General features: G+C 40.4%; 1 protein-coding gene across 1 annotated transcript in view; it reads right to left on the bottom strand.

Annotated features, from left to right (window-relative positions):
- Nucleotides 1-27,696, bottom strand: part of retreg1 (reticulophagy regulator 1) — a 119,392-nt gene that overhangs the window by 17,011 nt on the left and 74,685 nt on the right. The window contains exons 4-5 of the mRNA XM_072283728.1: nucleotides 8,385-8,511; nucleotides 7,640-7,724 (exon numbers count right to left, since the gene is read on the bottom strand). Coding sequence (XP_072139829.1) covers nucleotides 7,640-7,724; nucleotides 8,385-8,511 — 212 coding nt within the window. The remainder of the gene's footprint in view (nucleotides 1-7,639; nucleotides 7,725-8,384; nucleotides 8,512-27,696) is intronic.

Genomic DNA, 27,696 nt, shown 5'->3' with positions numbered 1-27,696 from the left:
CCTCCTGAAGGATGTTCTCACACCATGGTTAATCAGAATCAGTGTCTGATTGATCTTAGCTTGTATATACTTATTCTATATATTGATCATTATTTTCAGCCACCACCTCAGCCTCCTCTAAAATGATCCTGCTTTAATAACACAACTGGCACACTAGAAGTGGTGGCAGAATGGTATTCATGAGACTTCTTAGCATTATTCTTGAAGTCTGATTGCATTGTTTCCATCATGGACAAAATTCCATCTGGTTCACCAGTATTTGGGTAAAGAAATATGCTGTCCTTACTGTTAAGAGTGACTTTTGGGTTTAGGTCATTTACATTTAGCAAATGGCTTTGGCTACCAGTCTTCTGTTCCTTGATAATGTATTGTGGATTCAGTTTGGGACAATGGATTCCTAAAAGCTGTGGATCCCAGTCCAGAGGCTGCTGGCGTCTGTGGGATGGATTCGAAGCAGAAGCTGTGAAGTTTGCATGTAGCTTCAAAAGAAAGAATTGTCTATACTTCATAAATATGGAATTGCCCTTTGTGTTTAGCACATAAATATCGAGCCCCACATTGGGCTAGCAGACCTTTCCACCAAAAGCGTCTCCATATGATGCCTGCTGTACCTTGTTTTGTTGAATAAAGAAGCTGCCTTTGTATCTACCAGTAATTTTTTCTGGCAATTTCATTCACACAACAACATTTGGTGTCAGGAGTGGGATATCTTTGTGACCCATCGTGTGGCCAACGATCTTAGCAGTCTAAGTGGGTGAGTATTTTTAAAAATTAGCACTCACACTTGAATCTGTTTGGGTCAGTGGTACACAGGAACCTGAAGTATCACAAATGCGGAGAGCTGAACTGATAGATATAAAAATAGTGTGTGCGCGTGCACGTGTGTTTATGTAAGAGACAAAACTTTGCGTGGTAATTTGCTGGGATGGAGCCACCAAATGCGAAGGGTGGTTACCGGCGGTTCGGGACACCAGAGTGGGGGCATGTATACTCAATCAGTGAGCTGCATTTTAGCGTATACGTCTTGCAAGTGTGATGAAAAGGAATACAGCAGGCATCATGAGTTCAGATGCTCAAAAGTGGCTGATTGCAGAGTACACACTTCATAGTTTTAAGTACATGCTGTTTAACTGGTACCCGTCTTTTATATTTTGCGTAGCGTGGGAAGTATAGAGAGGTTTTACCCAGATATACCTGCCTATTAAGGTCAGGCAGTGCCAGGTCAAGAATCCTGATGATCCAAGCCAGCCCTTGACCTTGATTACAACCATTCATAAGCCCTTCACTGCCGGGGAGGAACAGAGCATTTTGTCTGAGTTGCCCTCACTTAAAGTTGCATGTGGCAATTCAGAATTCTGGCGTAACCTCGAGGAAATGGTTAAAATTTGCCAGATGCACCCTAAAGATATACACGCGTTGGTAAAAGCAAAGTGCCCGAGGAATATGTGGGATAGGATGGCCCAGGGGGTGCGGGATGGTACATGGGCAACTACCAAGAACGCCAGTAATGAGAGATTTCGCTTCTTTAAGGGAGAAGTTAGGCAGCGACTGGGGGGAGGTGAGAGTAACTGGGAACCGATAATGGCAGTGATTCAAAAAGCTGATGAGACAGCCATGGATTATGCAGAAAGTAAATATCGAGCATATAAGGAGTATTCCGGTTTGGATAATCCAGGGAGGGATGACCAAGTCTTCCTGAAAATGCTGAAGGAAGGCCTGAACTCAGCCCACCAGGAAGTTTTAAATTTAGGCATAACGGTGGGGTCGACCTACTCTGCCAGAGTGAGATAGACCGAAGAAAGTGCAAGAGATAGCATAAAGTGGCTATAGTGGATGCAGCTGAGGTGATGTCCCAGACAGTTTGTTTTGGTTGCCAGTGACCAGGGCACGAAGCACGGAACAGAGATGTGGGAGGGTAAAGGAGTTGATATGCTACAGGTGCGGCCTATTGGAACATGGCTGGAGGCAGTGTCCAAAAAAGAGGAAAGAAAAACAGGTGAATGTCACAGCAGACATGCAATCTCTCACCCCGTTGGTGCCCAGTCTGACCAATCTGACTGTCGATCAGATCATAGAGCTGGTAAAGATGGCTCCTAGGTCAGAAAAAGATGTGGCGGTGGGCCCCACTGCCAGCACTGGTGACCCATGGATGTACACAACAGCATTGTTAGGGGGACGTCAATGCAGTATGTTAGTGGACACAGGGGCATGGGTATCGATAACAGACTTACCCTTGCCAACAACCGGACAGGCCATTTATATTCGGGATGTAGGAGGGAAAACAGTTACAGCAGAAAGAAGCAGGTCACAAATACTTGAGATTAGGGGAGTGCAGCTTCCAGTGTATTTCTGGGTATGTCCAAATAATGAGGGCACGGTCCTTGGAATAGACATCCCAAGGGAAGCGGGGTTGTTAAAGATTCAGGAAAGGGAGGAATAATATGGACGAGTCAGGGGCAATGAACGCATACAACCAACAGAATACCCAACATGGCTAGCATAGTCGCAGCTGCCCTGATCACCAGAGACTGGAGCCAGGATGGTGTCTATGGGTTACTTTGTCAGCAGTTCCCAGCTGTGTGGGCTAGACACTAACAAGATTGTGGTCAAGTAAAGATAAACCCAGTTAAAATAGATGGGGACCTAGGTAAACCCTATAAGCAGTACCCTATAAAAACTGACGCACTGACAGCTGTCCAGGGTATAATGAAGGAACAAAAACACCAAGGGATACTCAGAGTGACTGCAGCCACTACTAACTTGCCCACATGGCCAGTAATAGCCATTAACATCATGCTATACGCCCTTAAGACCATGCCAAGATTGCATCCCATAGTGGCGGGCCCTGCAACAATCCTGAATGGCCTGTCTCTAGAACATAAAGTTTTTCCAGTCCCTCTGAGGGCAGACATTACTGCGAATAAGGGAGCAGAAGAACAAGAACTGAAATTGCAAATGTGCAGGAAGAAAGGACAGGAACCAGTTTAGTAAAATTATATGAAGAGGTGGAGGCAGAAGAGAAAGAGAGGTGGCAGAGAAAGGGAGCGAAGGAGGGAACAGTTGGAAGCTGGAAACACGGGGAGGTAAGTATAGTGGTGGCCCCACCATGTATTAGGCAGATACGACTGAAGTTATATCATGGGGTAATTACAGGTTGCAGGGAGCCTGGGGCTTACAGGGATAGAATGACACAATATGTGAAAGGCCTTTGTAATCAATTTAAAGTGTTGAAGGACCAAGCGAAACAACAGCAGCGAATCACTGATCAGAAAGAGTCAGAGGGAAAGGAGATGGTCCTTCCACAGCCCAGCAACTAAGTCATGGTGAGGATGCTACCAGAAAGGCCAGGGTTTGCCCCCAGGTGGAGAGGACCACAGACGGTACTCTTAACCAATGATACTTGTGTCTGTGTATAGACTAGGTGAGGCAGCCAGTGGAAACACTGGACTCAGGTTAAAGCATATGACTTACCCTCTTGTTGCTCCCACAGACAGAGCAGAGGATGAAGTGTACCTAGTAACCATGTAATTACAGAGAACCTGAGAGAGGAACACCAGCTGGCCATACCAGACCTGACCACAGCTGCTGAAAACATACCCGGAAGAAATACAAAGGCAGAAAACCCCAAGAACGTGGCAGAAGACACAGAGAGCATGATGGAAAACTGTGAACAGCATGCTAAGGTGTGATGATGATGATACTTTGTAATGAAGACTGGTTGCTGAAGGTAGATGATTAGTTTAATAGCATAGAATAGAAATGATATTAGAAAATAGATAGGGAGCGATTTTTAAGTTAAAACAGAGACAGCACGTTCCACAACTTCAGTGACGTTTCAGACTGCACACAGTATCTGAAGGCAGTCATCCCCAGTCTGAATGAAGAGCAAACCTAAACAAGCTGGGCCCTTTCAGGAATCGGGTTGGCCTTTCCTGGTACAAATTTATTTTTGTCCAGGAGGGCCAAGAGGAGGGACTGATTGAGTGATTTTTGGGTTTAGATCATTTACATTTAGCAAATAGCTTTGGCTACCAGTCTTCTGTTCCTTGTGGATTGAGGATTGTGTATTGTGGATTTAGTTTGGGACAATACATTCCTAAAAGCTGTGAATCCCAGTCCAGACGCTGCTGACATCTGTGGGATGGATGTGAAGCAGAAGGTGTGAAGTTTGTATGTAGCTTCAAAAGAAAGTATTGTTTATACTTTGTAAATATGGAATTGTCCTTTGTGTTTAGTACATAAATATCGAGCCCCACATTGGGCCAGCAGACCTTTCCACCAATAGCATTTCCATATGATGCCTGCTGTACCTTGTTTTGTCGAATAAAGAAGCTGCCTTTGCATCTACCAGTAATTTTTTCCGGTGATTTCACTTACCGAGAATGGACCTTGTGACTTTGTGTCCCACAGGAATGTGTTGATTCCTTAGTGCCTTCTTAAAGCTAATCAATTCAAAATGCAATTAGGAATTGACAATAATTGCTGGCCTTGCTTGTGAGGTCTTCAGCCCATGAATGAAAAAGGAAAAAGCAACCTTCAGCCGCTAACAACAGACAATTCTCAGCTGATAAACAGTGCTCATTCATGTTTAATGTTACTTAGAAATTCTGGGAAGAGCAAGGATACGGAATGTATTCTGGAGTGGAGACTTTAAAGCTCAACACCAATTGTGGCTCAGTAGCACCACTACCAACCGAGCTAGCTGAGCCTTCAAGGATATAGCCACTTGTCTAAATCTGTGGAAGGTTGTGAAGGCAGAAAAGGTTTAACCTACAATTTCATTCTCACCAGTCTCATTCTGGCAGATGGATCTATCATAGGAGTGACCACCATAATGTTCTTGTGGAGCCAAACTCTCAAATTCACATTGAATATGCTCTTCACTGTGTGGCTCACAGATATACTAAATTAGATACAGCAGTTCTGGCAGCTGAAAACTCTAGTTCTCAGAACTGTACACCATTCCCCTGGTCCAGTGCATCCTTCAGTTGCCAGGGCCCCAAGTTAGTTCAAAGAACAAGGCAGAAGGGCAAGCCAGAAGTACACACTGAAAATAAGATCCCAACCCAATGAACCTGCAATGTATGTTCTAAAAGTGTACAATGAACAAAACTAAACACTGGGTTGGCACGGTAGCTTCACAGTTCACAGTTCAGACAACACAAGTTTATTTCCTGCTGCTGCCTGTAAAAAGTTTGTATGTTCTCCCCATGATGGTGTGGGTTTCCTCTGGGTGCTCCATTTTCCTCCCACAGTTCAAAGATGTACTGGTTGATAGGTTAACTGATCATTGTAAATTGTCCAATGATTAGCCTAGAATTGAATCGGGAGTTGCTAAGTGGTGCAGAAGGGCTTATTCTGCGCTGTATCTCAATTTTTAAAAACAATTAAAATGCACAAAACAGATCAGATTAAAGCTTTACAATCTAGCCACATCAATTGCAAATCATGGTGGACAATATATAATGGGAGAAAGAATCACCAGGAGCATCCTCAGTGAAGATAGAATTCTAACATGTGAGTATCATTGACAAGGGTAAAGTATTTCATTAATATATAATCCTCCTCAAAAAAGCCCATCTCCAGCCAGCTTGATTCTTTCTATATGATATCAAGAAATGGCCCACAGTACTGGATGCAGAAAACTCAATGAGACCTGATAATATTCTACCTTAATACAGAAGGCTTGTGCTCCAAAACTCACAGAGTTTGTGCCAAATTGCTCCAGTGAAGTTGCAAACAGACACCTACTTAGCAATGCAAAAAATGAATACGTCGTATAGTGTCTGAGTAGTTACCACCCCCAACTAATCAATTAGGACAGGAATCAACAAAATCAACCTTAATTGTAGGTATAACTAACATTGCTGAAGTTGATCAAAGGGATTGAAGACGATTTGCAATGAAAGACTGATTTCTACCTCAGGACCAAGATTAAAATCCAACCAAAAAAAAAAGGGATAAAATCTCGCTTGATCTACTGCCTGAAGAGAACCATCACAACTAAATCCACTAAAATCCTTGAAGCAATTCATTCCAATGTGCTTACTTCACTTTTTATTTTGACCAATGCCAATGATCGTTTAATGATCACAGGGGAAATGAGCACACGATGCAGTTTAGAATACAACCAGCAGGGTTTATGAGGGTCAAAAATGGAAAAGTGATCAGAAGGGTATTGGAGGTTATGTCTAAAGGTAACGATGACAGGGATAAGGATTTCAGCAGTCAAAGAGTTGAGATAGTATCAGACGTTGGCAATATCAGTGTTGAAAGTAGATTGTCTTGATGGAAAAGTTATGTTGATAAAAAGTTTATCTGGTAGTATCTCCATTTTAAAATTCTTATCCTTTTTCAAATTCCCTACTGAGTCTTCATGCTGCCCATCCTTCTAATGTCCAGCAGTTTTACAATCTTTTGAGATCTTTTTGCTCCTCCAATTATGGCCTCTTGCACATTCCTGATTTTTGAATCTCCATAGAGATGCCTTCACTGTTTAAACATTAAGCTCTAGAATTTCCTATATATCTCCCTCCCTCCCCACCCCCTCAGCTGATTTCTATGGGGCGAGGATGTACATTTTAATGTAGACATCAACTGGCGACATCACCAGCTCATGTTGGGTCAGGCGGCAGCCAGGATCCCAGTAAGCATCAGCATAATCGTAGGGTTTGAATTACCTGTTTATCTTGTGGCACTGAGATCAGCCAGCAGTTGCTGCTGTTTCTGCAGAGAAACAGACACCATCATCTAGTCTATTAAATCAGTGAACTTTGCAAGTATTTTGCTATCCATTTCAGCACAGTGCTGGAGAGAGGATTCTAACAATGCTGACTTCTATTGTTAGCATTGAGCTTCCGTTTTGTGAAGAAACAGGTTGTCATTGTGACAAAAAAGAAAATCCTGCACTTTATGTGAATGTGCACAAGATGACAATGCTGCATTATAAAAAGTAATCAGCTCATAGAAATCCCATTAATATTTCTGCTGCTGAATAAACAGAAATGGAGTGATACAGAAAAATCAGAACATTCTCCATTTACATTAACCATGGATCTAAGTCACAGACTGACAAAGTGCATTTGTTTTGATTTGACAGCTGAAAGGAATCTTAGGCTTGGGCAGTCAATTTTCTATGGTAGCAAAAGGCAAACCTGCTCCTGAATTAGTATTTATCTATACAAGAATGATTAAAATGTTTTAAGAAAAATAAAATACACAGGTCAGTGGGAAGTACTGAGCATAACTCCATTTATATTTTATGCTGACATATAATATACATGGACAGCTTTATGCTGGGTGTAGCTGGAAACACTAAACAAACAATTGAGGCCCTGGTACTGACAACTTGACAAGATTGTGTAATTTTAAAAGAAAAAAGTTTAAGTTTATTATGAACAGCAGCTATAAAATCAGAACAGTTAATTAAAATACACCATCCAAATCCCACAAAAGCTGGTTTATGATTATGAATTATGAAAAAAAGCATTCTGTTGTTTATGTACATTTCTGTAATGTTTCAAATGCTCGGCTGTCCCACTTGATATAGTGCAGCTATCTAATTTTCAACCACATGAGGACATATATAACAAAAATATACTACTGAAGATAGTTCTTTAACAGCAGCAGGGGTACTTACACAAGACGTACGATACCACGGCACCAGGTATGTAGCGTCCAATAATGGCACAAAATGTACAGAGACTACAAACAAGAAGGCAAAACTGTAGAAAAGAGAGAAAGGGAAAATTAAAAGGTTAACAAACTACTCAAGTTGCAAGAAAATATTGAAGCAGATCTCCCACTGCCCATTCTTGTTCTATCATGTAGAAGCAGCTCTTTGACTCCATTTGAACTGAATAAAAACAACTTTGACTAATCTTTTAGGCCTTGTTTCCCTACTAATATTTATTGAGCAGGAAGTCTTCATGTGTCCTAAATACATTCATAAAAGGCCAACTTAAGATACTAATTAGGAACTGGGCAGAAAATGGTTGGCAATTCTGAATGGACCATTTAATTATGTACCTTCCCAATTCAAATGTATGATTGGTTAAAATTTCTCCAATGCCCCATATATCACTTATAAGAAGGAATGATTCTTGCTAGCATCTACAAGGACAAATAACATTAATGGTTTAGATGTTAAAAATAAAATTAATTCATCAGTTAATTTTAAACATACAAAAATGTCTAATTTTTCACTGTAATCTCTTGTACATAATGTGATACAGCACAAATAATATGGAGTAGAAGAAAGAAAAGAAATAAACTGGCTTCATCCCAAATTGTAGCTACCAAACAGATTCACATTTTTTACAATTACTTTTTGTAAAAAGTGGAGGTCTACATTTTAGATTTGAAGGGAATTGAAAGTTTCTTACCTTCCCAGGGTTTTGCTTTTTGAAATGGGACATTTCCTTAAAAAACACTGCACAACTCATCCATGACTCTGTAATACACTGACTAAGCCTTGGTGTATTCTCCTGTTTGGTTTCAGTCATTTTCCAGCTAAATAAAAGAAAAGTTAAACATTATTTTTTTTAATATAGCAAACCAGAAATAGGTTAGTTCCAATCTGGAAGTCCTGACTGTTTGTCTTTAATAAGTAATTCATGGCATTTGGACTTCACTAGTATTGCAAGATCTTTTTTCTATGCCTAACTGCCTTCATACCGAAGACTCAGTTAAACCTCAGTCACAGTGATCAGTATAAAGTAATTCACAGACTAGATGAAGTAAAGATGTTACTTTTCCTTCTCTGATCGACATTAGTTGATGATTTCGTTTGGACTATACTACAGGAACTCACAAATTCTAACTACCACAGTTTACATTCCCCAGTGGCATATCAGATATTGGTATATGTGTGCTTGGTTTAAGAATAAGAGGGTTAAGTCATGTAAGGCAAAGATGCTGTTCTGCTTAGATCCAGTCTGAAGCCACTAAACCAGGCTACATATATTGTAGTGTAAAACCTCTCCAATGCAGGACTCATTCACATCACACAGACTGTTTTAAGAAAGGCAGAAGCTACATATAGACCAAATTGGACTGCATCTCAAAATTCTTGAATTCTTAGCCTCTTGTTCATGTGTTGAATTAGTGATTCTGTTTCTCATCCAAAATCCTTCATTTGAAATATTAACTTTCAACCAAATTATCACTGATTTAATTCTTTAAATTTGTTGTCATAAAACAAATTGTACAAATGATCACACATTCTTTGCTTTACAAGAAGAATGACTTGGCTTATAAATCCTAACAAAAAGGCAAACTAATCCGATGACACTAGAGGCTTGTAGATGCCAGAATCTGGAGCAACAAAGTAGCTGCTGAAGGAACTCAGCAGGGCAAGCAGCATCCAAAAAGGGATGTTCCATAGATGAATGATGTTTCAGGTTAAGTCTTTTCACCTTTACTGCAAGAGTAGAGGGGAGATTGCCGATATAAAGAGGTCATGGGAGGTGTGTTCAAGAGGTGGCAAGTGATAGGTGAATCCAGGTCATCAGGGATTAATTAGTACAGTGGTCCCCAGGTACCGGGCCGCAAAGCATGTGCTACCGGGCTGTGAGGAAATGATATGAGTCAGCTGCACCTTTCCTCATTCCCTGTCACGCACTGTTGAACTTGAACATAGGGTTGCCAACTGTCCTGTATTTCCCCCGCTAAGGTAGAGCGTTCCTATGAAACCTTTCGTGCCGAAATGGCATAAAGCGAAGAAGCAATTACCATTAATTTATATGGGAAAAAATTTTAAGTGTTCCCAGACCCAAAACTTAACCTAACAAATCATACCAAATAACACATAAAACCAAAAAAAAATTACACTAACATACAGTAAAAGCAGGAATGATATGATAAATACTCAGCCTATATAAAGTAGAAATAATGTATGTACAGTATAGTTGGGAAGATGAAGGCAAAACCGATTTGGGAACAAAAATCAGCACGTACGCACATGCGCACACATGTGCCTGCGCAAGGCTTCATGGTCATGGTAGTCTACCTGGGATACAGTGTCCCGGGATTTGACTGCTACTTTTGTCCCTTATTAGGGAGTGAGAAAGTTGGCAACCCTAACTGTAAAAGACATGTTGAGGTGAGTTTAACCTTACTCGAACATTCCCCCAGCCTCCCCCACCCCCCCCCGGGTTGGCCGGTCCGCAAGAATATTGTCGATTTTAAACGGGTCCGTGGTGCAAAAAAGGTTGGGGACCCCTGAATTGGTAGATGGCATCTTGTTAGGGGAGGGAAGGGAAGGGTGGAGATTGTGATAAAAATTGAGAGATGATGGGTGGAGGTAATAAAGGGCTGCAGATTACACAATCTGATCAGAAAGTAAAGAGGACCCCAATATATAATGAGCAGATAGGAATGGGGGAGTAGGGGAGTGGGGGGGAGAGGGGGAGGGGGAGAGAGGAGAGGGGGAGAGGAGAAGGGAAGTGAGGAGGAGGAAGGGGAAGGGAGGGGGAGGTGAGGAGGAGGAGGGTGGTGGAGGAGGAAGGGGGAAGGGAGGGGGAGGTGAGGAGGGGGAAGGGAGCTGAGGGGTGGGGAGGGGGAAGGGAGGTGAGGGGGAAGAGGGGAAAGGGCAGGGGAGGAAGGGGAGGGGAAGGGGAGAGGAAGAGGGTGGAGGTGAGGGGGAGGAGGGCAGTATGGGAGGGGTGGAGAGGGAGGGGAGGGGAGGAGGGGAGGAGAGGGGGAGGTGGAGAGGTGGGATGGGAGGAGGAGGAGAAGAGGAGGGGGAGAGGGGGAGGAGGAGAGGGGAGGAGAGGAGGAGAGGGGAGGAGGGGAGGAGAGGGGGAGGTGGAGGGAAGAGGGGAGAGGGGCGAGGGGAAAGGGGGAGGAGAGAGGGGAGGGGAGGAGAGGGAGGAGGAGGGGGATGGGAGAAGAGGGGAGAGGGGTATGGGAGGGAGGAGAGGGGGCAGAGGAAGCAAGAGAAGGAGAAAGAGGGAGGGGAGGGAGTGGGGAGGGAAGAGGATAGGGGGAAGGGGAGGGGAAGGGGAGTCAGGAAGGAGGGAGGGGTAGAGAGGAAGGAAGGAGGAGAAGGCAGAGGACGAGAAGGATGAGATGGGCAAAGGGGAGGGTGGAGGGAGAGAAGAAACTGGGAGATGGAGGGCTGGTGGGAGGTGGTGGCTTGTAGCTTGAAAAGAAGGTTGTGCAAGGCACAGAGATTGAGATTGGAGCTAGGGTTGTGATGTAGCTGTGCTATGTTAGCAAAGGAGGGTGTAAGGAAGAATAGATGCATAATTTAAGAGGCTACTACCCATCAATAATTCCTCGAGCCAAACTCTGAGCTCTCACAATTTTACAGGATTCACTAAAACAGGTTTTCTTCTGCTTGAGTGGCTTGCACTGTGTACAGTATGAATTTAAAGGAAGTGGTAGTCAAATGTACACCATACCCACCAGCAACACCACCGGATCCCACTTTTTGCAAGAGTACCATGTATTATGAAGTGCCAGAAGCAATTTGCTGATCAATACACACTATACAAAAAAGTATACCTTCACATTCAGCAGTGGGCTTTGTTAATTTTTGAAAATAGTTCACAAATTTATTTTGCTACCTATAGATTTTTCTGACCTTGTTGTTTAGAGGGAGATTATGACATAATGGAGTGTCTCAGATGTATGACAGGAATATTGTCAAAGGAAATTTGGCTTTAAGACTGAGAGATATATTAGTGAAGGTGACCAACAGCTAGTTCAAGGAGGTGGATCTCAAAGAGAGTCTTAAGTACAGAGGAAGAGGTAGACAAGGAGAAACACATTTTTCTCCTGTTACATGCTCAAGGAGATCTGTCTTTTTTGTGAGAATGATGTAATGGTCTTTTGGAGGTCACCTGATGTGATTTTCCCGCCGATGTGAGGTCACGTGATGACATGTGCCCTGTGACTATATAAGGGTCGACCCAGGTGATGCACTGGGTTTTTTACGTTTGTAGATTTCCAGGTAGAACATGCTGTGCCTCCGTTTCTGTTGCGTTTGTTTTTGTGACGCAGTTTCATTTTTTAAAACGGTTGTGCGTTCTGTTGAAAGATTCCATATTACTCGGACTGGAAATTTGTGGCTGGATGTGCCAATTTACTCAATTTCAACAGTTGAAGGGAGAGTGAAGAATTTATTGAAGGATCGAGAGAAGTCGGCATCGTTTGGCAGTTTAATAAGGAATCGACCTTATTGAGTCTTCACTGGAGGAGTACCTGCATCGAGATAACTCTTGCCCAGAAAGAGCAAAGAGTTCATACAAAAAGGTGCTCTCTCTCTCTCTCTCTCTAAAGGAATTTAGGGTCAGTTGATTTAAACTGTTTATTTTCGGCATCGTGAATCCCATGGACAGCACCAGCAGTAAAGGTGCGTCTGTGAAGAAATCCTTCTCCAGAGGAGTCTCTCCCAATTAAATGTGTAAAACTGTTGGACTTTCAAAGTTATCGTTTTAAGAACTATATCTGACTGTATCGCTTTAAGAACTGGTTTTGCATTTAACGCTTTAAGAACCAGAGCCGAGTGGCGAGTTGGTGAATGACTGCATATCCGTTAACTTCTGGCTAAAGTTTTCGTTTGTTTTCTTTTTTCCCATATCGTTTATCGGTGCTTAATAAATGTTTGGTTATTTTTATATAACCTGTCTCGATTGATATTCATTGTTGCCGTTTACGTAACACTCCATAGATGCTGCCACACCTATTGAATTCCTCCAATGCTTTTTGCATTTTCCAGATGCTAGCATCTGCAATCTCTTCAGTCTCCACTACACAAGGACAGAATTTCAGTCTGGGGCTTTGACAGGTGAAGGCAAGGGCAAAACTGGAACAATAAAATTAAGTGTGATAAACAGGTCTGAACTGGAGGTGGGCAGTATAGAATATAAAGAGACCGAAAAGAGATCAGAAGACAAGGATTTTAAATTTGAGGCATTACTCAGCAGGGAGCCAGTGAAGGTCAGAAAGTATAGATATGTTTGCCATATAGGACTTAGAGGGCAGAGTTTTGGATGACCTTCAGTTTATGGAGAATAGAGCAAGGAAAGCTAGCCATGAATGCTAATGGTAGCTAAGGCTAGAGATAACAAAGAAATGACAAGTGTTTCAGCAGCAGATGAGTTAAGGAAGGGACAAAGTCAATTTATGTCACAAAAGTGAAAACACTAATTGGTATCACTCTGATATTTGCTTTGAAGCTCACTTTGGGGATGATCTGACTCAATATTTCTTAACAATCTAATCAACTTCAGATAATGCCCAAGTTACAAGTTGATAACTGAGGTGTTGAGATTGAAATGAACTCAACTTTACCAGTGTTCAAATGGCAATTTTTACGCAATGGCTGAGTTATAGACACTGGAGAGCTCGATTAAGATAATGAGAACTCCCACCATCCAGGCCATGCTCTCTTCTTGCTGCTGCCATCAGTAAGTAGGAACAGGACCTTTAGGTCCCACATCACCAGGCTTAGGAACAGCTACCACATTTCAACCATCAGGCTTCTGAAACAGCATGGATAACTTCATGCACCTCAACACCGAACTGGTTCTGTAACTTATGGAATCTACAACTCATGTTGTCAGTATTATTTAGTTATTTATTTGTTTGTTTGTTTGTATTTACACAGTTGTCTTCTTTTACAAGCACAAAATAATCTGCAGATGCTGGGGTCAAAGCAACACTGACAACACGCTGGGGGAACTCAGCAGGTCAGGCAGCATCCGTGGAAACGTCGACAGATCTTTTCCATGTATGCTGCCCGACCTGCTGAGTTCCTCCAGCGTGTTGTGAGTGTTGTCTTCTTTTACACATTGGTTGTTTGTTAGTCTTTGTGTGTAGTTTTTCAATAATTGTATTTTTTGTTTCTACCATGAATGCCTGCAAGAAAATGAATCTCAGGGTTGTATACAGTACCATAAATGTACCTTGATAATAAATTTTAATTTGAAGTTTGAACTTCACTGAGAAAGAACTGAATGTTAATAGCAAACATAAATAAACTTCCATTGCTTTACAATGATGTAATAGATGGGCAACATATGGACAAGCAACAGATGGCCAAATTCAATAACTATACCAAACTTATATTTTCATTCAACAGCTTATGACTCATTCCAAACCTGAATTCTGATTTTGACTTGAATATTGGTCCTGTATCTAGGAATGGTCTTCTGTCACAAAGAATTAGGAGTGCACAATTTGGAAACATTTTACACTGCCCTCAATCTCAGTCTCAAATGTGACTCTTACCTATTAATATGGCTAACATCCTGTTTCTCCCATTTTCTTTCCTGCTCCTACTAAAATCCTAAAAAGTTTGTTTCCTTGTGTGTCATTAAAATTTAGACCCAAGATATTCTGAATAGAACAAATATATTATCTCAAATAGTCAGCGAGCTACTTCAAGGAAGAAGTTACTATATATGATCCCCAAGTCAGCAAAACAATTCTTAAAAATTCATTAAATTCATGTTATAAAAAGAGTTGTCAGTTCAGATAGAACATCAGAGTTAATATAAAATATCAGACTAGTGATCAACTTGATAAATTAACAAAGCTAGACACCTACAAAAGCGAAGCAGTGAAAGCCCAGCAGCATCTCTACTTTCAGCGAAGGCTGAGAAAAGTCCATCTCCCACCCCCCCATCCTAACCACATTCTACAGAAGTTGTATTGAGAGCATCCTAAGCAGCTGCATCACTGCCTGGTTTGGAAATTGCACCATCTCGGATCGCAAGACCCTGCAGCGGATTGTGAGGTCAGCTGAGAAGATCATCGGGGTCTCTCTTCCTGCCATTACAGACATTTACACCACACGCTGCATCCATAAAGCAAACAGAATTATGAAGGACACCATGCACCCCTCATACAAACTCTTCTCCCTCCTGCCATCTTGAAAAAGGCACCGAAGCATTGGGGCTCTCACGACCAGACTATGTAACAGTTTCTTCCCCCCAAGCCATCAGACTCCTCAATACCCAGAGCCTGGACTGACACCAACCTACTGCCCTCTACTGTGCCTATTGTCTTGTTTATTATTTATTGTAATGCCTGCACTGTCTTGTGCACTTTATGTAGTCCTGGGTAGGTCTGTAGTCTAGTGTAGTTTTGTGTTGTTTTTCCATAGTTCAGTGTAGTTTTTGTATTGTTCATGTAGCACCATGGTCCTGAAAAATGTTGTCTCATTTTTACTGTGTACTGTACCAGCAGTTATGGTCAAAATGACAATAAAAAGTGACTTGGCTGGACTTGACTTGGAAAGGCTATGTGGGTAAATTTGATAGCTCCTTTCCTTGGGAGTAGGAATTGTGAGGTGCCTTTAATCCATGTCAGTTGAACATAATGTGGACAATACACTAATTTAATGATGCTTCCTCATTAGCATGATTGCTACTGCATTTTACTGCAATTTACTACATGCTTCAGGAGGCCAATATTATGAATGGCCAGCACTTCTTAAAGCTAAACAAGCCCGTATTTCTTTTTAAAAGGCAAAATGCATTGCGCTTGTCGCTAGTTCTGAAGGTATCCAGGAACTCAATCTGACCTGAGAAACATTGAATCATAATACTGTACCCAGTTGAAAGAGTGCACCATCTTTATGAAACATAAAACAAACATTAGAGGGCCTAGAAGTGATCCATGCAGCACATCACTTCAATCAAAGCCCTCCAATCTGAAAAATCACCCTCCACTAGCACCCTCTAATTCCTTCCACGAAGCCAATCTTGTACCCCAATGGCTAGCTCATCGTGGACTCTCTGTAGTCTCCTCTTCCAGACCTGCCTAACACGTGGGATCTTGTCAAAAGCCTTGCTAAAATCTAGATAGATAATGGCTTGTCCTTTCAACTTTCTTAAATAAAAACACAACATTTGACATGTTGCAATCTTCTGTATACACGCACACACAGTAAAGGACGGCAGTTATTTTTGATAACATTATGTTTTCACTGATCTAGCTGTTGCTAAAATTAGCAGGAACCAAAAGCCTTCTGAATATAGAGGAGTTACCCTTTCAATCCTATTGAATTTCTCTCTGAAGGAAGGATGGGTATTATGAAGCACATAACCCTTTCAGAAGTGATGATCTTCATGCATTTAACTCATGCATTCAGACACGTTCCCCTTTAATGTACTGAATACCATCTCCACCTATGTACATGTCTACTCAGTATTACCAGTCTTATCAGTGCATTGTTCTTAATGTTATTATGGCCTCTCACTTTCAGCATTACAAGTTACAGCAGATCTTATTTTCCTTGCAACATTGTTGAGGTAGAAGAGTCTAGCCAGGAAGATAAATAAAAAGGCGTCAATACTAATCCTGGCATAGATGCTAGGTTGGTGGTACATACTTTACATGGGGAGAGACCCAACCCCAGTGGAATAAATTTAGGATGGAGAGGTGGGGAAGTTGATGTGTCAGCAACCAAAGTAAGAAGTTACATATATGCAAAAAGGTACTTGGACGGATACGTGGAAAAGAAATGTTCAGAGGGATATGGTCCAAATGCAGACAAATTAAACTAGCTTTGATAGGAATTTTTATTGGTATAAATCAGTTGGACCGAAGGGCATGTTTCCAAGCTGTATGACTCGATGACAATTAATTCTGCACAGGATTGTGATGGGTAGTTCATACAGGGATGCTAGAGTGGTATGTTTGGCACAGTATACAACCTATAGAGGTGTCAGAGACTCTTTCCAGTCTCTTACAAGATCTTCCATGAAACCAGTCAGAAGGTTATGGTCATCCCTATACTAGCAGATAACAACATTCTCATGAACAGAAATTGTTAGAACAGTTTTCTATTTTTGTGAAAATGCAAGCAAAGAGCAACTTAAGTCTATGGATTTTATTGATAAAATATATTCCACTCCCATCAGAACTCTGTCTCATACCATTCAGAAGCAGGCAGCTCCCATCATGAAATTGCTGCTGAGTGTTGTCATGAGTATAGACACACTGCTGGCAGGAGAGTGATCCAGCTTCAGCTAGTAATTTTTCGTCTTCTCTCAGGATGTCAGCATTTGTCTTCCAACAAACACTTCGACAATGCAGGCATATATGCCCCATACCAGTTAGCTAAGATTAGTATCTTTCATACAAAGATAGTACAATCTTGAACTGGGAAATCAAGCTTTCACAAATTTAACCTACAGTTATCTTGCCCATTGAATGATAACTCGGCAATATCTGCAGAAGAAAACCCTACATTAAAGTAGTAAGCTGAGCTCACCTAATTGGAAAGTTATTACATCCCAATTATATAGGTGAATTGGTGAAAAGACTTTCCTTCTGGATGTTGTTTAATAGCATTGCTTAATATAACTTAAGGTAAAGGTAATTAGCTGTACACTTTTTTGAGTGGCATCAGGTAGCATATTCCATGTCCCCAGGTCAAATATAAAATATCTGAGAAACTTTGTCTCTAGTGACATTTGGAGGTATAGTTACCATATTAAATGATTTTTCTGTACCTTCCAACTTATTGATAAAATTAATTTATGAATGCCTATATAAATGGAATGGTTACCCAAAGAAGGGTCTATATTAATTTTGTAGTCATTATGTAAATAAGTCTACTGCACAATGCATACCTGATGCACTTTTCAAGCTCCTACTGACACTAGAAAGTCAGATTTATATTGTATGTTACTCAGGATTCTATGAACGTTACAAAACGGATGTCGGAAATATGAACTGAACACAGAAAATACTAGAAATATTCAGCAAGTCAGGCAGCAACTGTGGAAAACGTTACTCATCTTTTCACATATAATGCCTGACCTGCTGAGTGTTTCCAATATTTTCTGTTTTTATCCCATTACATCATTACTACCACTGCATTTGCTCAAAGTTAGAGAGAAAAACACTGCTGTTTATATCCTGACTCATACAAGACTAATTCACCTCTAACTCATTCCTGACTTCCTGTATAGCAACAACCTGATCTTTAAGTTCCACCTTGAAAAAATAAAAGAGGACCAAAGACCAATGTCTATGGATTTGCAGACCTTATGGTTCTGGTGCTTATTGTCAGGCAGTCTGGCTCAGGAAACAACTGGGACCAAAGCCTAGCATTTTCACACACTGCTGCTCTTACATGTCTTCTTTATGAGACACATACATATCCAGACTGCAAAACAGAGAGTACATTTCTCTAATTGCTGCTAGACAAGAATACTTCGGTGGGAAATAATTTATAAAAACATTTAAAAACCTAAATTCGAGCACTAAATAGGAGTCTCTCTTATTTTTGTTATGAATGACAGTCATAAGAAACCTAATATGTGATCTTGTGCTGCAACATGTGATTCACCTAGCCTTTTTCACAATCTTTTGGCCACTCTTTCAGTACACAAATTAATAGGAATTCCTAAGCACGACAGAGTCAACAACAAATCATCTGTAGAACAGTTGTTAGTAACAGGTGGCTATTACTTTTCAGGCAAATATGCCCTGCCATTCAAGCCCAGTGACAGTGCTATTTTCAGTTGGACATGACTAAATACCTCGTGCTCTGTGTGTAATCGGTAAACCAACAAAGAGATGAACCTAACTGCAGGCACCTTCCAGGGCCACATGGCTGGTTTGCCTTTATTTTTTTCTTAGAAATATCATTCATACTACATTACCAATACCAAAACAGATCACGTGCAAACCTCCCGGATGTAAAGCTGCATGAGCAAATGAGAGTTAAAGATAATACGCGACACAGGTTACATCCCACAATAAAATGTATATTTAGTCCAGGTTACTCCCTCCTCAAATATAAAGTACAGACTGAAAAGGTTTCCTGGAAATTATATAAGAAAGACAGACAACACAAGTTATGATGCAAAATTCTTCTGACACTACTTGTGTTTTCAAATCCTAAATATCAGTTACAACAGTGTTCATTTTTACATAAAGTTTATACTCACAATATCTTAAACCAGACTTGGGTCTAAGAAGGAGAATAGACCAGTACAAACAGTGACTGAGTGACTCCATAGTTTCTTTACAATATTAAAACTGGTGTCTTCAGAATGTTATGTTTGCTTATGACAAATATTCAGTTACACTGCAGGGAAGAACAACATATTTCTTCAGTCTCCTCCTCCTCCTCCGCCTTGTGCTGAATTTAGCCTTGTAACTGTTCAATTTTTAGATCATGTGATAAATACAAGAACATCTGGAAAGATCTCAGTAGATCCCCTGATGCCTTCCAGATTATTTTATAAGGAGTTGAGATTTAAAGGAGATTTGCATCACCCAGGTTATGAAGAGCCCAGACAGCTGCAAGACTGATGATCAACTGCTCACAAGATCCATTATGCTCTTCAGCATACAAGCTAAAAGGTTCCCAAGTAAATAAAACACTCTGTTTCTCTAGCAACCAGAAAACACAAGGTATTATGTAAATCGGACAGAGTCTCTATCCTTCCAAATGATAATGAATAGCCAGCACCTATTGCAACCGGAAGGCTCCAAACCTGGCATTTACAAGGATAGATTTTAAACTTACATCAAGAGATTCTGCAGATGGTGAAGTCCAGAGCAACACACACAGAACAGCATTTTGTGTGTGTTGCTCCAGCTCTTAAACTTCTTCACCAAACCCTAGGACTAGTTTAATGAAAACAAGGGTCAACTTAAGAATTTACTCTAACTTTGTGATCAACAAGAGAGTCTTCAGTCTTCAGAAATGCACCTAAACCATTAAAAAAAATAAAATTTCTTGCCAAGAAGTCAAGACCATGTCAAGAAAATGAGTGAAGGAAATCCAATGGTTTTCAGAGAGGGATGAAATGCTCAGAGTCCATAGGACTAATGCAAAGCAAATTTGTAGTCAACTATCTCCTTAAGGATAGCCAGGCCATCAAACCCAGTGGAGGAAGCCCCTCCAAATTGCAGAGAATCACTAGCAACAGATATCACCATTGAATCAATCTTACAGTGGTCAATGAGAAATATGATCTATTCAACCACATCTCTTGATGCAACTTGCCATGGCATCTAGGTGACTGAGTTCCTGCACAGATCATCAAAGCTAGAGGACTATGTCCAGAATTAGCAGAAAATTCCTGCTGATCTGGGTAATGCCAAAATCTGTCATCAAGAACATGGACAGGTCTGACTATGGGAATTATTGTAGCATTTCTACCTTCCACTTCTGGAAAATGCTTTGTTAAGATTTTCATAGGTGGATTTGTTCCTTTTTCTGAATCATTACACTTTCATTTAGATTAGCAATTGACACTCTAGCATCATCTTTATAGTCAGGAAAATAAAACACAAGAAATAGAAGTAGGAGTGGGCCCACTGGTTCATCGAGCCTGCTCCATCATTCAATAAGGTTATGGCTGATCTCACTGTGGACTCATCTCCACCTACTTATCTTTTCCCATAACCCTTTATTCCCCGCTATGCAAAAATCTATCCAACTGTATCTTAAATATATCTAATGAGATAGCTTCTACTGCTTCCCTAGGGAGAGGATTCCACAGATTCATTGATCTGTAGGAAAAGCAGTTTCTCCTCATCTCTGTCCTAAATCTGTTCCCCCAAACCTAGAGGGCTGTCCTTTAATTCTAGTCTCACTTACCAGTGAAAACAACTTTCCTGCCTTTGTCTTATTTATCCTTCTCATTCTTCAGAATTCCAGCAAGTATAGTTACAAGCAACATAGTCTCTCTTCGTAGGCCTGCCATCTCCCCCACCATCTCCACGATCAACCCGGTGAACCTCCTCTGCACCACCTCCAAAGCGACTATACCTTTTCTCAAGTAAGGAAACCAGAACAGCATGCAGTACACTATGTGCAGCCTCAGCTGTACCCTGCACAGTTGCAGCATAACATCCCTGCTTTTAAATTCAATCCATCTAGCAATGAACAGTCTATTTGCCTTATTGATAACCTGTTGCACCTGTAAACCAATCTTTTGCAATTCATGCACAAGCACTCCCAAGTCCTTCTGCACAATGCAATGCTGCAATCTTTCACCATTTAAATATTAATCTTATGTTCTATTTTTCCTTCCAACGTGGATGACCTCACATTTACCAATGTTGTACTCCATCAGCCAGACCTTTGCCCATTCACGTAACTCATCTTATCACTTATCACTCAATTTAGTGTCATTAACAAACTTGGATATGCCACATTTTGTCTCTTCCAAATCATTAAAGTATTATGAACAGCTATGGCTCAGAACTGACCCCACCAGCACTCCACTCTTCACTGATTGTCAACTACTCATTATATCTTCAAAGAACTCCAGTAAGTTTGTCAAACAGGACAGCCCTTCATGATCCATGTTGTGTCTGCCTGATGAAACCACTTCTATCCAGATGTCTCACTGTTTCTTTCTTAAAGATAGCTGCAAGCATTTTCCCAGCTATGGACATTAAGTTAACTGGCTTAATGGACATTAAATTAACTGGATGTATAGGACCTTTTGCCTACATCCTCAATTATACAGTTTTGTGACATTTACTGTCTTTCAATTGGCCAGGACTTGTCCAAGAGTCCAGAGAATTTTGGTAAATTATCACAAGTGCGTCTTCTATGACTTCCACCTTTTCTTTTAGTACCTTGGGTTGCACCCCTCAAGAACCAGGCCTATTTGTTTTCACATCACCTTCTCCCTCTTTAGTGACAGCAATTGTATAGAGGTCCTCACCTCCAATGCAAGTGAAATGGCTAAAACAATACCAGGATCTGATTGTAGCTTTTATGGATTTCTCCAAGGTCTTTGATGTTGCTACCTGTGAAACCTTGCAGCAACTGTGACTCAAGTTCAGTTACCTACAGAAGTTTGTAAACATTGCTGGCTTCTTGCATAGTTATAATGCTGGGGTCCTATAGGTCCTATATAGTGGTAAGGTCAACCCCTTTTTGCATCAGCATCGGAGTTAAGCAAGGCTACATCATCTTTTGTCCAATTCACTTCCATCCATCAATGATCACCATACAAACAGCCTCAATCCACATCCCCATTATGGAACAACCAGCCCCTTGAAAGTCTACAACCCCATCATATATAATCAGTCCCTGTACCAACCACATTTTCATCAGGCGAATACAGGCTAAAGATCAGGTAAGCAAGATCTGTCCATAAAAAATTAATGTCACATAATTTCAACATTGTAATCTCCAAAACCCAACCAGGTTCTCTAATGACAATGTCATAGTCATACTAATCCTTCTTCGCAAGCCATTATTCTGAGCTCTATTTCTACCTTTAATATCTTTATTTTTCCCTCTCAAGGTTCTATTGAAGTCCCTGACCTGGAGTTACAGGCTTCAGTTCTTTGCGGGAATGGGACCCGTTCTCGGGGTTCCACGACTGGCTGTTATTCAACATGCCTAGAGTTTGGCCTGAGAGTCTCGATTGTGTTTGGAGGCCTAAGATCTCGGGGCTCTGGAGACGGGCGGATCGAGGGTCAGTGTCATGACTGGAGACTTGTGTGTCGTTGGGGAGGCTGGAAAATCTTTCACTGTGGGCCTGAAAACCCGAGGTCTTTGCGATCTTTGGACACAGAGCTCAAAAAAAGCGACAAAACGGACTTTTAACATCGTAAACCAGTGGGTTGTTGTTATGGCTTCCGCTCGCTGTGAAAATGGGGAACACCTCACTCTTCCTTGCCAGGGAGAGAGAGAACCTGTGGTTTGTCGAACGTCGGATGAAATGCGAAGCCTTTGGGGTAACTTTGGTCTGTGTCTTTGCTATTGCTTAGCACACGCTTGGGCTTACTGATGGTACCGATGCGCATTTCCTTTTGTTGGTGAGGGGAGGGGGATTGTTGTTTGCTACCGCTTATGCGCAGAAGGGGGGAGTTGGGTGGAGAATTTGGGGTTCTCACGTTTAACTGTCATTCATTCTTTGGGGCACTTCCCTGTTTTCGTGGATGTTTGAGAAGAAAAAGCATTTCAGGATGTATATTGTATAATTTCTCTGACATTAAATTCGACATTTGAACCTTTGAAAATGTTGGAAGTGTTACTTTAAGTCAATCCACAGAATAAAAAAACAAATGTCAGTACCCCAAACTGTCAGAACAAGCCAGAACCGGCCATAGTTGCGCTGTGGTTGTACCATTAAAAAGGTACCCAAATCAACCATTCCTAAAGAAACATTACAGTCGGCCCTCCTTATCCGCGGGGGATTGGTTCAGGGACCCCCCGCGGATACCAAAATACGCGGATGCTCAAGTCCATTATATAAAACGGCGTAATTTTTGCATATAACCTACGCATATCCTCCTCTTTAAATCATCTCTAGATTACTTATAATATGTAATACAGTGTAAATGCTATGTAAATAGTTGTTATACTGTATTTGTTTAGGAAATAATGACAAGAAAAAATGCTCAAACAACGAGTGCCGGAGAGAGCACTTCCAGGTTTTTCCGATCCGCGGTTGATTGAATCCGCGCATGCAGAACCCGCTGATAAGGAGGGCCGACTGTATAAGGACAATTTCAAGGCATATCTGAAGAATATCAGATTAATACTTAAAGTTTGGAATTTAAGCAATAATGAAACCATCCTGGTGGCAAATTCTGTATGATGGATTCTCAAGTGCAGCAGAAAACAAAAGAAGAAAACAAAATAAAAAAGAATAACTGAAAATGTCAAATCCTTGATCAATATGTATGATATCTGTCTACAGGTTTACATCTTGAAGATTGGACTCATTAGCTTTTATTGGGCCAACAAACTATCTCACTATGAGCAAAAATCCTCATCTCTGAGAGTTTTGCAAATAAATATTTGTTATAAGCAACACCTATTCAAATGGCTTTGAAGGGATAAACAATATATTAGTAATACATATTTTGGCAAAATGCTAATTTGTGAAAGTTTCTGAGAATGTACCTGATCTCAATATTAAAAAGAGAGAAAATTTCATAACTTAGTGGGCAAGAGAAAAAACTTACTTCACAAAATACTGCCCACCTCTGAAATTCAAATTAAAATATATTTTTTTTAAACTGAGGATCTCAAATGAGAGAATAACAGCAATGTAGCACACCTATAAAGTTAAAAGTAGATTAAAGGAAAAGCCTGACTTTGAGGAAAGGTGGGGTTCTTTTGCCCACTACTATCATCTGATTTGAGTTAATTAAGATGGTTTGCTTCTGATTCTTGTTTAAATAGATTTGAGTTGACAGATTGATGTTTTTCTTTTATGGAAGCTTGTATGGCGTATAGCTCCGGGGTTGTGCTCCCAATGGGTTTTTTCTTTGTTTTTTTTTATTTGCAGGTTTTTTTTTCATTTTAGTTAGTAGGGGTTCTTTTTTTCCTTCTTCCTTTTTTCCCAAAAAAATAGTCTTAACACTTTATTTTTTCTTCTTACTATTGATATATTGTTTAGCTTTGTTAATCAGTTATTTGGTAATTTAATTCCTCATTGTACATATTGACATGTTGACTTGATTACTTTAATGTATTTTTTGTTGATCTTCAATAATAATTAACAAAAAAGATTTAAAAATGAAAAATGAAAGGAAAAGCCAAGTCAAATTGTAATTGGGTGATAATTAATGAAAAGGAAGAACTCAAGAGACATAAAAATTGATTTGTTATCTTCTGCATTCTTTCTTTGGATGCAGGGAGAAATGGGTTTATAAAGTGACAGAAAACAATTTGGAATAGAAAAAAATGGGATAGAAACGAAATGGATTTTTACTCATGCTTATATGGACCAATGATTTGCTCTGAATAAACTGTCAGCACAGAAAAAGTAGAAAATGAAAACCAAGTAAATAAAAATCAAGCAAACAACGATCTGATGAAGGGTCTTCAAACTTGAAATGTTAACTCTGTTTCTCTTCCCACAAATGTGGCCTGACATACTGAATGATTTCAGTATTTTATTTAATATAGAAATGGTAGGTTCTTTATTAAATGGAGTCGCTCCAAAAGCAAAGGTAGGACTTGTTTCACACCAAACCTTACATGTTCATAGCCAACTAATTATTCCAGGAAAAGAGAGAGATTCGGAGAAAGTACATTGGGAAAATGCAAGTAGATCAGAAAGGTGGCTCTGACCTTCTGATTCCACAGCCTGTTATGTTGCATGAGAGCAAATCCCACAAATAGTTTTCCAATTTAATTCTAGCACCACAGGGGCTTGGACTTCTTGAACATAAACATTACAGTAATTATGGTGATAAAGGAAAATGCCAATAAGTGCTCCATACACACAATCACTCTCCTACCTGCTTTGCAGAAAGGTTACTTCTTACACATGAGAAATATCATTTACATTTTACCAGTTCAGAGAGCCACTCTACATATTGGAACTCTGATTCATTTAGTTAGTGTAGGAGCTTCCATTCTTGTGTTACGCTGGAACTCAGAGTAGGACCAAGATAACCAGCTGCAGCTGCTAATCCCTTCTCTCTACAGGACATGCATAGTTCACAGGATATACAGAGAGGGAATAAGTTTCCTCAACATGACTAGCGTACCAATAGATGAGGATGCTCAGTTTGTCATACAAGGTGATGGTAGATATTAGTAAACAGTTACTAAATGGACTTAGTAGCCTCATATTACCAAAAGCTGTCCAAATTACACTGCTCTAAAGCATTTCAATTTTTTTTGGTCTGTGCTAAAAAAACATTTGTGGGATTTGAGAGCTGAGAGTATATAAATACAATGGTAGCTTACTGTTTTCTTGCCAGAACATTACTTCAAACTTTTCTGCAATTATGAGTCACTGCTATTGACAACTAAGGCAAAAGAAAAATGAAAACAGGATCACAGGAACAGCAGTAAGCTATATAATCTCCCCATTATCAGCACTCTATTTATATGTCTTTTGACCATATCTCTTAATACCCTTGGATAACCAGTCCCTCAATCAGAATTAAAATTAACAATTGACTTTGCATCAAGTGCTATTTATAGGAGGCTATTCTAAGCTTCTACTACTTTGCGTACCTCGATGTGTTTTCTTATCTCAGTCCTAAAAGACCTGGCTGTAATTTTTAAGACTTTACCCTATTCTAATACTCAACAATCAACATCTGAAAAGATTCTTTCATGATGAAGGTCAGCAAGTACACATCTGATTGCCAAAGCACACCCTCTTCTGGACAAAGACATTATGTACCTGAAACAACTCACATTACATTTCTTTTGTTGCTGGCTCAAATGATACTATTAGTGTTCAACTGACTGGAGCTACCAGGAACCAATGTCCTTCAACTCAGACACAAACTGTTGTTCCTGCTTCAATTATCCACCCTTGCTTACTTATAATGGTTGACTTACCAATCCTTCCAAAGTGTGAGTATCAGAATTAGTGCAGGGTCTGCAAGAATTTTGTGATAGTGCAAGTTCACAAGGTGTGACTTCCTCAAGGGAATCATTATGGAATAACCTGGACTGTCACCAGCAGAATGAGTAAAGATCCTATGTGAATGAGCCAGAATGTTTGTGCTGTTGACATAAATGATTGCTAAAATAGGTATTGTCTAATATTTCATTCTGTTATCAGAAATCTCAGAGGTCCCTACTCCGATGGCCAGGCATAACAAGACTTCATTGATCTAACTACTTCCAGTTCTCTACCTCAGTCTAATGTTCTGTTATCCTCTCTCCTACCATGAGAGATCAGTGAATGAGATTGATGGCATGCATTAAAAACATAGATGGAGAACAGTTGTTAAAGGTGTTTAAGGCACAGATAAGCCATTACATGATAATGAGTATCAGTGGTGGATGAAAAGCTGGCCATGTATGGAATGCACTGATTGAAGGAAATGGGTACAATTACAAGGTAATTTGCTAAGAACTGATATGCTGAAGTAGACCTACAAAGGGCTGGGTGCATTACATGTGTCCACATATAGATGGAATGTTGCATTTTCTGTGGATAGAAGCATGATACCAAGTTTCTGCTGCTGACTTCTATTTCTTTGTGTGGTCCTCTGCCGGTTTATTTCTCCTTGCTACCAACAGTAAACTTATTCCAGGTCGATTCCTAGACAATGCTGAAGCAGGCAGCATTTTTGACATTTTGCTTTCCATAGTAATACTGCTTTCAACACTTCTTTACATTAATATTCTGGATACAATGTTATAAAGCACCACGGCTGAGAGGAGGTCTCTACAACGGGTAGTTAAAATAGTCCAACACATCACCGGTACCAGCCTACCCCCCATCAAAGACATATATACACAGAAAGCTGCCGGATAAAGGCCAGCAATATCATAAGACCCTGCTTATGGACTGTTTGTCCCACTCCCTTCAGAAAAAAGGCTACCCAACATTCACACCAGGACCAATGGACTCAAAAATAGTTACTTCCCCCAAGCTGTCAGGTTGATGAACACCTCCACCCATTAATGCACCCCACCACCACCACTGCATTCACATTAGCACTCCTCTCCACAGTCTCCCAACATTCGTTATCCCCTACCCCCCGTCATGCACTGCAATTTTATAGTTACTGTACTTGTACATTGTGTTTTATAGGATTGCTTTTATATTTAAATTCATTATGCTTGTGTCTTTTATACTGCATTAGATCTGGAGTAACAATTTTGTTCTCTTTTACCCTTGTGTACTGGAGAATGACAGTAGGTCATATGAATCTCGAATCTTTAGTTATTATTGCTACAGTCAGTAACAATACCATGATGAATAGTGATAATTACAATCCACACATGCACTAATAACCTGCACACAGTATGCAATAAAA

This window comes from Mobula birostris, chromosome 19 (genome assembly GCF_030028105.1).
Source record: "Mobula birostris isolate sMobBir1 chromosome 19, sMobBir1.hap1, whole genome shotgun sequence".
In the NCBI taxonomy this organism is placed as follows: domain Eukaryota; kingdom Metazoa; phylum Chordata; class Chondrichthyes; order Myliobatiformes; family Myliobatidae; genus Mobula; species Mobula birostris.
This window is presented reverse-complemented; position numbering and strand designations above follow the sequence as displayed.